The sequence below is a fragment of the Phalacrocorax aristotelis genome, chromosome 1 (assembly GCF_949628215.1).
Source record: "Phalacrocorax aristotelis chromosome 1, bGulAri2.1, whole genome shotgun sequence".
NCBI classification, from domain to species: Eukaryota; Metazoa; Chordata; class Aves; order Suliformes; family Phalacrocoracidae; genus Phalacrocorax; species Phalacrocorax aristotelis.
The window spans coordinates 95147117-95161020 of record NC_134276.1 but is presented as its reverse complement, the minus strand read 5'-3'; the positions used below and the strand labels follow the sequence as shown (position 1 = coordinate 95161020).

At 49.4% G+C, this 13904-nt stretch overlaps 1 protein-coding gene across 7 annotated transcripts in view; it reads left to right on the top strand.

Annotated features, from left to right (window-relative positions):
* Nucleotides 1-13904, top strand: part of BCOR (BCL6 corepressor) — an 83323-nt gene that overhangs the window by 45204 nt on the left and 24215 nt on the right. For 5 of the 7 annotated variants that reach the window (XM_075098202.1, XM_075098194.1, XM_075098163.1 and 2 more), the window contains exons 3-7: nt 292-370; nt 1288-4116; nt 4813-4866; nt 5306-5489; nt 13560-13841. In XM_075098202.1, coding sequence (XP_074954303.1) covers nt 292-370; nt 1288-4116; nt 4813-4866; nt 5306-5489; nt 13560-13841 — 3428 coding nt within the window. The remainder of the gene's footprint in view (nt 1-291; nt 371-1287; nt 4117-4812; nt 4867-5305; nt 5490-13559; nt 13842-13904) is intronic. The other 2 variants (XM_075098212.1, XM_075098184.1) reach the window with 1 other exon arrangement.

The window sequence follows — 13904 nt, the reverse complement described above, 5'->3', positions numbered from 1 at the left end:
GGGAAAATAAAAGGGCAAGGGGCAGAATAGAGAACCTTGACAAAGATCACTTGCATTGGAGGAAGCTGCTGTGAAATGTGCTCGGTGTGTTCTTGCTGTCAAAACCCTTTATACTTGTTTTCAAACGGTCATTGCTTCCTAAAGTAGTCGTTGTGCATGGGTACGGAGGACAATAAATACGGTATCATGTGGGACTTCTCTAGGGGAATCAAAATACGTAGGTGATATAATCTCGTACTGATCCGAGATGTGCAGGATGTTTTCAAATAGTAAGCTTCTGTTTCTTAATAGGAAAATTCCCGTTAACGATGGCGATGCACCTAAAAGCAGACTGGAGTTGAGGGAAGAAAATCACCTGAATCACAGTGTGGTAAGAAGTTAATAACTTCATGCTGCAGCTGAATCTGTGCCTGTCCTCCCCACCCCATCTCCCACCTCCGGGTGTTACTACACGATCCGTTTGGAGAAATTATTAAAATACCTTTCTGTTGCAGCTCTAGTCGGGCTTGGACATGTATGAGTTGCTTCTGTGAAACAGTGAAATAGGACTTTATTTATCTCGTTAATCTCTTGACGCTGACTTTGTGGTGTGTGTTGTTGTATGGCATCATACGCTTACTTTTGCTCCCTCCATTATGAATAATGTCATGCAGCATACTGGCATGTGTGACAAGAATAGTTCATGTAAGCGTTAAGTACATCAACGTTTCAGCAAAGTTGATGGTTTTCTCCTGTGAGCATATATGGGGAGCGGTGAGTGGGGAAGAAATTCGACGGCGGGCCTTTCTTCGTGCCGCGTCCTCAGAAGCCTCGCCCTGTGAATCATGTGGCGGTGGCAAGCCCGGGAGCAGAGCTGCGGCGGAGGGAGAGGTCCCGGAGGAGGAGGAGGAGGAGAGGCTTTCCATCCTTCCTTTCCCGCTTTCCATGCCCTAGCCCACATCCTTTTGCTTTGACGGGGCTGGGGCTGAGGAGCCAGTTGCCACATGGGAGCAGTGCCACCAGGCATCGTCTCTGGGCCACTTCTGGCTGCTTGGGCTGTGGGTCCTCATGCCTTTGTTTCTAGCTGATGAGCTTTGGATGCAGAGATTTGTATTGACGTTTGTGGTGATATATATTGCTCCGTGGGTTCCTGCTCTCCCATTCTCCAGCCTGACGAGCCTCTGTATGTTTTCATGACTAACAGAGTGTTTGCATTGGTATTGTTTCTCTTCCAAATGCTGACGTATCTGTAGCTTGAGCGGTAGTTGTACTGAAATGTGAAAGTAACATACTTCTTGTTCTGTGAAGGTGGATGCAACTACAGCACATCGCATTGACAGTCTCGCAGCTCTGAGTATGGACAGGTCTGGACTCATGCGAGAAGGACTCAGAGTCCCCAGTAGTATAGTCTATTCCAGCTTGTGTGGACTCGGCTCTGAAAAATCACGAGATGCTACAAGTTCAATAGCCGGGCTCGGATTTACTCCTGAAAGAAATCCAGAGATACAGTTTAAATCTAACCCCCCTGAAGCAGTAGAAAACGCAGCTGTCTCTGGAAAAGCCCCGAATGGCTTCAGCGCTATATACAAAACACCACCTGGAATACAAAAAAACTCTGTCCCAACGGGGGAAACGCTGGGTTTGGACCGAGCTGCGGGTGACAAGCAGAGTCCCCTCGGTGTCAATGGTGCTAGTTACCTAAGGCTCCCCTGGGTAAACCCCTATATGGAGGGCGCGACGCCCACTATATACCCTTTCCTTGAGTCACCAAATAAGTATTCGTTGAACATGTACAAGGCATTGCTACCTCAGCAGTCCACCTACAGCTTACCACAGCACCTGGCTTACTCACCTGTATGTACGAACGGTGAACGTTTTTTATACCTGCCTCCCTCCCACTACGTTGCCCCCCACATCCCTTCGTCGCTGGCGTCACCCATGAGGCTCTCGACTGCTTCGGCTTCACCGGCAATCCCGCCTTTGGTGCACTGTCCGGATAAGAGCTTGTCGTGGAAGATGGGAGTCAGCCCCGGCACCCCTGTTGACGCGCACGCCTACCCCCACATCCAGAGCAGCAAGCAGCCCCGGGTCCCCGCTGCCAAGCCGGCCCCTGCCAACATGCCGGCGGATCCTGCGCTCCTGCTGCCGCACTCGCCCCGGCCGTCCCCCCGCCTCCCCCTGCCCGCCCAGGTCGGGGATGCCTATGCCGATTTCCACAAACACTTCCCCAGGATCACCACCTCTCCCTCCTCCGCTGTTACCCTCCCAAAGCCCTACGTGAATGTTGGTGGCGAATTTCCACCCTCCCGCCTCTCCAACGGGAAGCTCCCCAAAGGCAGCGACGCCGGGGAGGCGCCCCCGCCGGCTGCCCCCCATGCGAGGAAAGCTGGCCATGACCGGAAAGACGGCCGGTCGCCCCCGCTCCTGGAAAAGCAGACCCCGACCAAAGACGTCACCGACAAACCACTGGACTTGTCGGCAAAAGTCGTCGACGCGGAAAACACCGGGAAGTCAGACCACGGTAAGAAAATGACGCCGACGGTGCTGGTGCACGGCAGGGCGGGAGGGGGGACGCACTTGCCCAGCAGCGACATCGTTCAGAAAGAAACCATTTCTCCTGGGAACGGCTGCCCCATCTACAGGCCTGAAATTATCAGCACGGCGCCCTCCTCCTGGATCGTGCCCGGTCCCAGCCCTGGCGAGGAGAGCGGGAAGAGCATCCAGCTGAAAAACAAGGCGCTGGACTGGGTGATCCCACAGCAGCGGAGCTCCTCCTGCCCCAGGATGGGTGGCACGGAGGCGGTCGTCGGCAGTGTTTCGGGAACGGTGTCGGCTGGGGGACGGCCGGCGTCGGCGTCGCCGGCTCCCAATGCTAATGTGGATTGCGCCAAGACAGCCAGGAGCTCCACGGAGAGCACCGCCTCAGTCATACAACACGTTGGGCAGCCTGTCGTCACCCCCGCAAAACACAACAATAAGGTGGCCAAATCCTGCAGCCAGGAAGCCAACTTCAAGGCGAGCGAGACTGCCCTGGCCTCCAGCCCCATCTTCCTGCCGCCCAACGAGGCGTTTCGCTCCCCGCCTTTGCCCTATCCCAGGAGTTACCTCCCGTACCCGGTGCCGGAGGGGTTAGCCATCAGCCCTCTCTCCCTCCATGGGAAAGGACATGTGTATCCACACCCCGTCTTGCTTCCCAACGGCAGCCTCTACCCCGGCCACCTGGCTCCCAAACCCGGCCTCCCCTACAGCCTGCCGGCGGGGCGGGGAGAGTTCATGACCTACCAGGACGCTCTGGGGATGGGGATGGTGCACCCCATGCTGCTGCAGCATTCGGCTTTGGAGATCAGTAAGGAGGAGAAGGTGGAAAGGAGGTCGCGGTCTCACGAGAGGGTCCGCTATGAGGACCCAGCTCTGCGGGGCCGGTTGCCGGAGCTCCTGGAGAGCAGCGGGAAGATGCATTTCGAAGTACCTGGCGACAAGAGCGTGAAATTGCACCAGAGCTCCGGCCACAGTAAAAACTCGGCCAAAAGTGACAAACACCTCTTCCCAGATCTTCTGCGAGACGAGCAAGAGGCTAAAACCGAAGCAAACGTAACGAAAGCTGGCTTTGCTACGGAAAACAGTAATCAGGCTAATGACCCTACAAAGCACAAGGTAGAGCAGACGTCGCAGCACAGAGATTTTATTGTAATGAGAGAGGAGTTTGGAAGAAATAATGATCTTCATGAAACCTATAATTTCAAGCAAGCCCAGAGTTCATCGGTGTTCAGCTTAAGGAAAGAAGATTTGTCTGTGAGCCAGCCTAAAGAGAGAGTGACGGTCCAGCCTTCACCCGCTTTCTTGGAAAGCACTCACGAGAGCGATGCTCCGGCTCTGGCTTTTGGCAAGGTGCAGGAGGACGCGAAGCCATTCTGCATGGGGACCGCACCACCGAGCATCGACGCCAACCAGACCTATACCAAAGATGGAGCTGACGACGCAGAATCTGCCGATGGCAAAATACTGAAACCCAAGCCATCTAAGTTGGCCAAGAGGATTGCAAACTCCGCCGGTTACGTAGGTGATCGATTCAAGTGTGTGACGACCGAACTGTATGCAGACTCCAGCCAGCTCAGCCGGGAGCAACGGGCCTTGCAGGTGAGTCTGCGCGGTCCAACGACCGCCGCGCTTTTTGTCGTTATTTCTCTGTTGCAAGTTGCAGTCAAGTATTAAAGTTGAGAGAAGCAACGCAGGTGGGGAAATCAGAATCTTTTTCGTTAGAGCGTACACGCCAGGAACGGTTTTAAATAGCAAAGTAAGTTTGTTAATGAGAGCGAGGCAATGTAAAGAATAGTATGTATGGATTTACGTATGTATGCGCTAGTAAGCTTTAAAGGGCTTTTACTAAGATCTGCTAAAAATGTTAACGTACGTATGAAATGTATGTGCAGTTACGGAGGGGAGTCGGACAGACATGCATGTTACCGTGGCACTAGCGATGGCTGTAATTTCTTAGCTGGCCTGTAGTGCCAGCTAGCAAAGCGTACCCAGAAGTTGTGATTAGTATGCCAAACGTGCCGTTTAATGGAGAGGAGTCGCAGCCATATATTAGCGGGTCTCAGGCAACGTTTGCGCCAAGCGAACGCGTAGGAAAGAGTAGGAGCGGTATCGAGGTTGATGCTGAGGGATGACAGACAGATACTGTGTAGGAATATCCTTAAGGTATTTTACTTTTAATGAAGGGATGAGTTAAGCCAAATTGTTTTGCATTGTTAAGAAAAGAATTGGTTTATGCTTATAAAAATGGATGAAATTATCTAAATGATCCATTGAGTGCCCATTTTAATTACATAGATGGAAGGATTACAAGAGGACAGTATTTTATGTCTACCTGCTGCTTACTGTGAGGTCAGTTCTTCAAATTTTTATTACTAGACTCTTACATAAACCTTTGAGTTAAATTTCATTTCCAAATACACAAAGGGAAGTTTGTGGGCCATGGTCGTCTTTATTCATTGTATGGTTTTGTGTTGTTGTTTTTTTTTTCTTTTTGTTTTTGTCTCTTTTTACCTCCAAAACAGAATGTTTATGTTTTATATACAGTATACGTTTATATGTATCTTTTATATATACACACACACACACTTATCTATGAAAGAATTGTGTGGTTATTTGCATATAGATGCTAGAACGCTGTTTTACAAGTCAGGTGTGTAACCTAGCTATCTGTCTCAAACCTTGGTTTTGAGCCAGTTTTTCTTTGGAAATACTTTCTCATATAAGGTAAGGTAAATGAAGTAGCTTTTATCGCAAGACTTTTTTTTTTTCATATCAATTCTCTTTCTAGCGTGCAATGATGCGCTTCTCAGAGTTGGAGATGAAAGAGAGAGAAGGCCAAACAGCTACCAAAGACTCAGAGGTCTGCAGATTCAGCCAGGCAGACTGGGAAAACTTGAAAGGAAACAGTGAAAAGAAGCCAAAGTCTGTCGCTCTGGAAGATGCCATTGCTGACCAAAATGACAATGACAGATGTAAGCGAATTTAGATGGCTTTCTGAAGCGCGTATGTGTGTCTGTGCCACGGCAGCTTGCAGCCAAGCTGTGCGGGCAGCGTAATCTGTGTGTGCTTGCGGTGTTGCTGGTTAAAGTCACTGATCTCAGGCTCTGCAGGCACGGAGCTGCCATGGCTGGTGCTCTCCGTGCTCGTTTTGTGATCTGCAAGTTACTGGTTATGGTTGTACTTGCTTTTCAGGAGATAGTTAACTGTCACGGAAGTTGCTGTCTTAAAGAGATCGTCCTTTTAATTGGTGGGGTACCACATCAACCAGTGAAAGCAAAGGTCTAAGGCTGTGTTCTAAACGCAGAATGGAGGTGGGGGAAGAGTGACAGGCAGCTGGGAGCTGAGCTTCCTGAAGGTGCTGCAGCTCTGGGAGATGCCAATATTGCCGCTTCCAGGCAAAGCAAGGATGGAGGACAGAAGGGTGGTGGGGAGCGGGAAAGGACGTGATCTGCCAGGCTGGTTTATCGATAAGGGCTTGGCTGTAAAACTCCAAACTACGAGAAGCTGGTTTGCCGGGGGGACTTCTTGCTGCAGTAGCTGGGGGGTACGTGTGCCTGGCGGACACAGGACCTCAAGGGCAGGTGGGGGGCTGCAGAGTTCCCCATGGGGCTGACTGCTCCCTCTAGGCTGTGGCAAGGTATCAGAGGACTATGGAAAATATGCGCTAGCAACCTTGCCCTAAAAGCAAGACAAACTTAAATAAATAAATGGTGTTAAGTTTTTTAATGGTATGCAAGAAAAAACACCTTTTTTTTTTTTTTTTTTTGTTGTGGAACTCTTGGTAAGCATCTGGCTTCCATCAGTTTCCCAATTCTTTTTCTCTTACCTATATAATTAAGGAATGGATCAGTTCCTCCTGCTGCTACTTGGTTTTTAACAACTCAGAAAAAATAAATCTATGCTGAAAGTATTGCAAAACAAGAGGAAACACATGGCAGACTGCGTCACGCGCGTATGTGTGTGCGCGCGCGTGCACTGTGTAATTCGGTGGTTAAATGTGCTCTTCTGTAGGTGGAGATTCATGAGTAGGGCTAGTAGAAAATTTCATTCAGGCAATTTAATAACTTTGAATTATCGTTCTGGTCTTTGTTTAATGCTTTTGGCAGAGAGCATGCTGGTCAATCGTACTTGCTCGGTTACTCACCTAAATCAAGTTACTGTGATATTGCTGTCACTGAAATAACAGCCTCAAAAAAAAAATCAGCCTGGCAAAATAGCAAGGGCAAGTTTTAATTGTGGAAGTGGAGGAGGTATCAGGATGGGGAGAGGCTGAGCCCCTGGAAGGCAAGTGGGATTACCCTTCTCCAAGGGAAGAAGGTGGCTTTGGGGAGGAAGGCTCCTCTGCGGTCGCAATCCCTGTGCTAAAGCTGAGAGCTCAGCAGGCTGCTGCCCCGATCTCCCCCTTGCAGCCCCCCTTGCTCCTCGGAGGGCTCTGGGCATCCTCTGTTGAATCCCATCCTGCTTGTGCTGAAAAGCATAAAGAGGAGCAGCAGCAGTGGCATCCTACCAGCTTGCTCTGGCAGCAGGGTGAGATGGGTCTGAGGTGGGGAGAGGGGGGCGGTGGTCTGCAGGGTGAGGGATGGGTGCAGGGTATGGAGGGAGAGCCTGCTCGGGGGGCGTGGGGCATGCTGCTGGCGGGGCTGAGGGGAGGAAGAGCATTAGAGCAGTGTTGTTTGCTGAAACACCCCACCTCCCATCCTTGAAAAAGGCTGATGGCATGGTGCGTCCTTAAATTCATCATTCAGTGAGGGCTCCAGCACTTGAATCTGCTGGCTAAAATGTGTTTGAGACTGTTAGGAGGCAGGAAAAGTATGTTCAGTCTTACGTTAGTTAGTTCCTCTCCTCTTCTAATTAGCTCTGACTTAACAAGCTATTTCAGAGTTTGGCCGAATGTCGGAACTCCTGAAAGCGCAGGTCTGTTCTGCTGAGGGAGCTCCTCTTCCCTACACTGGGCTGTACAGCCACGAGTACTTATCAGTACAGATTCAGTTCTCAGTAAAAGTTTTTTATCGTGGTGGTTCACCTCCTGCCCCTTGGGACAGCAGCTGATAAATCAGAAAGCTGAGTTTCACGCTTCTTGAATGCCTCTAGTGTAGTGGCTTGGGCTCTGGTGGGGCTTGAGCCACCAGCGGTCTTGATGCATCCCTCATCAAGCAACTGGCAAAGGGGCGATGCGCTCTGCCTGCTCTTCCCCTTCGTTTATCACCAGCGAGAGCCAGGGCTACTTACCTCTTGCCTTCCCTTTCCCTCCAATTTTTAACCACGCTGCGTTTGGCTTCAAAGCTCTCGAACGGGAGCTAGCTGATGGTCTGCAACCCCTTCTGTTTTCATTTCTGCCTCCTGCAAGCGATCTTGCTGCTGAAAAGATGTTTCACTTCGTTTTATGTAGCGTTCGTCCAGCGCTGGCTAAAAGCAAAGCGGTGTGCCTTCACGTGTGTGAGCAGGGAATTCAGGAGCAAAACTGGCGAGTGGTTAGGCGCGACCCCCGCTGCGAGCACTTCACCTGCCCGGTGGCAGCGGGGAGGAGGAAAACCGCAACCGAAACTGCGACTGCGGCACAGAGCCGGCTCACAGGGCTCCTCCGCTGGCTCCTCCGCTGCCGCCTCGGCGCGGCTGCAGCCATGCCTGGCATGGAGCGCAGGAGCCCATCGGGGCCCTAGCAGCTGCTCGCCCCCTCGGCTCCTGTAAATCTACCAGTGTGACGATGACAACAACAACAGCAACAAAAGGCTAAATAACACAGGCAGGTGATGCTTACAGAGGCATCTGATGGCATGGAAACTCCTTTTTTTAGCTTGCCCTGGGACTTGCTCATTTTCCTAGCTGAATAGCACATGTGTGGACTTTTTTGGAAGCAAACGAAGGCACAGTATCCAATGCCTTAAACTTTTCCTCTGACTTGGTGGTGCATGGCTTTGCCGTACCGAAAGTCGTCTTAAGCTTCATCGTGCCTTCTGGAGGAGGGTAAAAAAGGTGGGTGGTGTTTGTTTGTTTGTTTGTTTTTAAAGGCCCGATTTAAGGGAGGTAGCCGGGTTAGCTAATTAATGAGCAATTAAAGCCAAGGAGTAAAGTAGAAGAGCTTTAATTCTCTCCCATCTCATTTAGGTTTTGCCGGGCATTCTGAGAGCAGCGGTGAAGCTGCTTTGTTGCCAAGGTGACTTGTAAATGTTGCTGAGGCGACGCTGCTCCGGTGCATTTCCATAGCACAAACATGATAAATTATGGGATGCATATGTCATGAGTCATAGGATTGTTCAGAGATCAAGTGATTTAAGCTATTGGCATGGACGCGCGCATCAGTACGGGCGTGTGATGATCGCATGTTGCTTCATAACAAAGCTCTTCGAGCGGTATTGAAAATCATACCTGAGTGTGAAAGATTGAATAAATTCTACAAGCTGTGCATTTCTTGATAGGGGAGCGTGATTTTACCCGTTCATCTAATTTCCTAGGAGGGAGACGCTGCCTGTTAAAGCCTTAGCTGGGAAGAATAAAACCTGATATGTTAAAAGCTTGGTCATAAGGCATGAGGTCATGGGGAAAAAGTTAAAGCAGTTTCTGTGTGTGAAAGTAAACCGTGTAACATGCCAAAGCCTTTAGAGCTGATCTTTAGCCTCGGAGCGAGGTGCCGGTGTCCCTTTGCACGGTAATCCCCTGCTTTTCTTTTCTCGCTGGGCTGTGTGTATACCTGAACAAATGGAAGATGGAGACAGTAAACATGTCCTTTGCCCTGGTCAGTTATTACCTTCCCGCCATGGGACATAGTGAAAACAAAACAAAACAAAACAAAACAAAAAAAAAACCAGGGAAAAATCAAAAGTCTGTGCAGGGAGAACGGTGGTTGCTTGCAGTGGTGGTGCAGTGTCGTAGGCTTGGGCAGGAGGAAACAAATGTGAAAGCTCCCAAGCAGGCGTACTTGGAGGGAAAAATGAAATCAGCTGGGTTCCCTCTGCCCCATGGGATACTCAGAATTGGACGCTGGAGGTGACTTACGGAATTTCTTACTGTTGTTGTGATCTCCATGCTGAATACTGGGTTTTAGCATTTGGATAGTCATTACCATCCTCGGATGAATAAAGGGTGCCTTGCATAAGCGAGTGCAATGAGAGGTTGCTCCAGGGAAGAGGAAAGGCTGTTTTTAGCTGCCATGTTATTTGAACAAAAGAATCTGCAGCTTAAACGCTAAGATGTGTTTCCTTGTTTGCGTTGCATGGGAGGGCCTGGTCTCAAGCAGCTGACAGCAACAGGAAGATGGAAAAACGAAGGAAAGTTTTTTTGCTTTGGATAGCGTGTGCGTGCGTGCGTGCGTGTAACTGTTTCTCGTGAGATTGTAACCCGTGCACTAAGGAGATACTGCTTCAGGCAGAAACCGTATGCGAAGAAGCATATTCTTATTTCTTCATTGTTTCTAGTTTGCTAGGACAGTGAGAAATGGTTTGAGTTGTTGGTGCTGGTTCTCACAGCTGGTGTGAGGCTAGCAAATGCTGGAGGCTTGAGGAAGGAACACATTTAAGAGTTTAATCTCCTTACTCATAGAGGTGTGTTGCTATTTATCCTGTGTTTCTGGCTACCTCGTCACTGTTTGAATAATGATGATATGAAAACTCCCAAGTATTTTGTTGTTGTTTTCTTCCTCAGGCAGAGAAAAGGATGTTGTAGATACATGAGCAGGGAGGGGGGAGAACAAAGGCAAATAAATTCTCCTTGTCCTTGTTGGGCATACACGATATGCTTATGTTGTTGTGCCTCATGTTGACGTTTATATTTTAATTTGGGGAGACGTCGTGTCTGATCTGGGTTGCTTGCAAAACAGTTTGAGGACAGAGTGGAATCGGGTGGTAAAATATTAATAGAGCCTGTGCTCCATGAAGCGATTGCCGCTGTCCCAAGGGGAAAAACCTCTGGGCGTGCGACGTGTCCGTGCAAGCCGCGTAGAGAGCCTGACAGTCTGTGGGTTATGCTGCGTCCCGAACAGCGACTGACCTTTGTTCTTTCGCGGTGAAAATCCAGCTGTAGAAGAGGCGGGGAGCATCAGCGGCGGAGCAGATGGGCAAGGACGCGTCCCACACAGCTCCCCGGCTTCGCCGTCGCTGTCCTCCCGTGTCGATGCAGGATGATTACACAACCCAGATTAATGTGCAGAGATGTCGCTCCTCTAATGGTCTTAACCGCATCTAGCGGGACGGATTTCAGAGACGTGTGTGCAGCGGGCAGTCCTCGAGAGGGATTTCTGGCTCAGCAGCCGAGAAGACGAAGCTCTGGCCGCCTGAGGGGTCCCCCTCGGATGTGACCAGAGAGCGGAGGCAGAGGTGCCACAGAGCCGCTGGCAGTGAGAGCTTTTTGGATGAACTTCAGTAGGCGTGTGCTGCTCTCCGCAGCATGCGGAGCCCCGGAGAAAGGCCAACGGTGACAAGCTGTTAGCGAGGTTACAGCAAATGTCTCTCCACTCCTTTTTATTCTTTAGCACAGACGGTCTGAGCGAGCGAGCAGTGCTCGGCATCCCTGTGCCGAGTCCTCTTGCAGATAGAGAAGGAATTAATCTGCAGCGGGTTGCTTTCAGTGGTGGCAGGCTGGAATTAGCTCGCTGTTTCCTGCAAGCCACAAAGATTAAGACCATCGGCTCCCCCCGCTACAGCCTGCTACTTCCTCTGACCCTGCGAAAGCTTCTCTGGGAATTGGTGAGGATGTGCCTGCCTTTTCTCAGGCCAGACGGTGTTAGGAGCAGGAAAGCTGTCCCGCTCTAGCAACTCTTGGCGTGAACCGTGGTGTGTAGCTGCTGGAGACATGAAGGCTATAAACAGCGGGATTGTGGCGGAGAGCGCCCTTACCTGATCCGTTCAGGCGGGGAAACTGAGCGTATAAGTATAATGCTTCCTTATGAAAGGGGGGAAAATAGCAAATTGCATTAAAAATGTGAAATTAAATCTGATAGAAACAGTTCAGAAGTGATAGTTAAAACGTGGCTGGTCCAGCTTCTTTTATGCTGTGTGAAACAGGACTGCTGATGCTGTTGGTGTGGTTATAGGCTACAGCTGTTCGGCAACATCTTCATGCCAGATGTGCAGGCATGGGGTGTTGCCAGATTCATTCTGGTTTGGGGGACAGTGGCGGTTTAGAGGCACAGTCATAGTAAGCTGAGATACCTGCTCTCTGGAACATGTCAGCGTTGCTAGCTGGAAGAAGTGTGACAAACTGCATTTTAAAGTCTTGAAGGGAGCAGGTGTCAGCCAGGCGGCTTTGCGGAGAGGAGTACCGCCAAACAGCAGAATGGCCTGAGCGTCCCGCTTGCCTGGAAAAAGTCAACTTTTGTTTTGATTTTTCTTGGCCAAATATCTTCTGCTGTTTTATAAAGCAGCCCTGCAGGCAGCTTCCCAAGCACCATAAGAATTATGCTGGGGTGTCTTCTGATGCCTGCAAAGATCTCCAGAACCCTAGGTGCTACTTGCAGCCATTTCCAAGTTGTGGTGAAGAAAAATCTCATCAGAAAAGTTCCTCCCTTGCCCGCAGCCTTCCATTGCTGACAACAGGTATTTCAAGGACCGTCGTGAAATCAGGTGTTGGCAGAGCTGTAGGAAGGTGCTCTCAAGATAAGGTTGGGATAAAGTTGGGCTGCATCCAGGGGCTGTCAGTGCCTGGATGCTGGTGTGGTGGGTCTCGGAGGGGACAGGAGGGGAGAGGGGGCTGCAGGGGAGCAATGAGTGCCCTGGTGAGGGGGAACAGCAGAAGTTGAAGGCCAGGCTGTATGGGGGAGGAGTCTGAGTAAGGATGGAGAGGAACAGGAGGAGGGAAGGGAAAAGGAGCTGTCAGGAGTCCAGGCAGGAAACGAGCAGATGTGTTTGCAGGAATGGAAGTGGGAGGAGGAGGAAGGGCAGGGAGGAGGAGGAGGAGGAAAAAGGAGAGTGAGCCGTGGGGAAGTAGGACAGAGCATGCAGACAGTTTTGTCAGGCAGCGGCAGACGTGCAGAAAGAGTATTGGGTAGCCAGGAGGGCTAAAAAGTGTGGGAAACCCGACTTGTTTGTGAGAATTGTAAATAGGAAGCTGATTAACCGTGTTGCAGCCTGTACCACATGTCTGCCTACCCGTGCCTCGGCTAGTTTGGTTAAATCCAACAAAAAATACCTGTTCAAGATGATGATTAGGTGTCATTTTAAGTCAAGCGTCCATTTAAACTTGCTTAAGTTGTCGCCAAATTTGGGGGAAGAGTATTGGAGGGTGGAAGCTGAAGTTAGGGCAAGCATGACAATGTGGATAATTTGTCAGACTAGTTTCTAGTAAGCTTTTCAAAGCTCACCCGCTTGCTGCTGCTGGAAATACTGCCTGAAAAAAGTGAGGTCTTTTTTAAAAGGAGGTGACAAAGATCACATGATGCACAGTGACTGGCTGGTTACTTGAAGTGAGGAAGCCTTTTTATAACCTTGGATTCAAGTAGTGCTTTTTGCAAAATATCACAGCTATTCTTAGCGGCATTCCCGTGTACGTGCGTGCGTGCTCCATATCCCGTTTGTATCTCCAGAAGAAGGGACGAACGCTTTGAAGTCAGACTCTGCAATTCGGTGCGAGAAGTTAGGAAAGGATTAGGAATTAGCAAAAGACTAATACTTTATTATGATCAGATGGTTTTTTTTGAAAACAAAGTAATTGCAAAGTGGAGCTTGGATTACTACTTACCACGGTTTTGAGGGGCGAGGTTGCTTTCTGAAAAGGGTCTGTGCTTTCGATATCTCAAGATGCTTCTGTATTTAAATAAGCGTATTGTGATGTTTCTATGGATACAAGTATTGTGAATATTGTATTTCTTAAATGAATGTAAAAACAACACAAAGTATCGTGCTTTGGGGGTTTTGTACTTAACTGGTGAGAAAACTGCTGCCTTAGGCTGACCAGAGGAGACTTGTTCCAAAGTACAGTTTTGTATTTGCATGCCTCATGAGCCATAAGTCATGATGGAGGTGACACTTAAGAGATCAGAGAGCATAGCCTTCTCACAATGAATTGTTTTGTATTTATTAGGTCTTGTGGTGTCTGTTTTGTTTTATTTTTAGGTAACTTTACTAGTACAGAAAACAACCAAGGTCACTTTCTCGAAACTTCAGAGGAAAAAGATCTCTCAAATGAGAAATGTTATTTAGAGAGACATTCTATATATGAAAAAGCGGAAGACCAGCCACCAGAAGATATTGGCCAACATCCATGTCCACGTCTGGACAGGAAGCGTAAACACTCTGGCGAGAGAGTGCAAAATGATGGCAGCCAAAATGAAAACTTTGTGGATGAACTGCAGGATGAACTTATATCAAAAGCAAAAAAGAAGAAGAACTCCAAAGGTAAGACAGCATTTTGCTTTGGTCTCTCTCAAGGAATGTCTTGTGAAAGGAACGTCCCTTTGG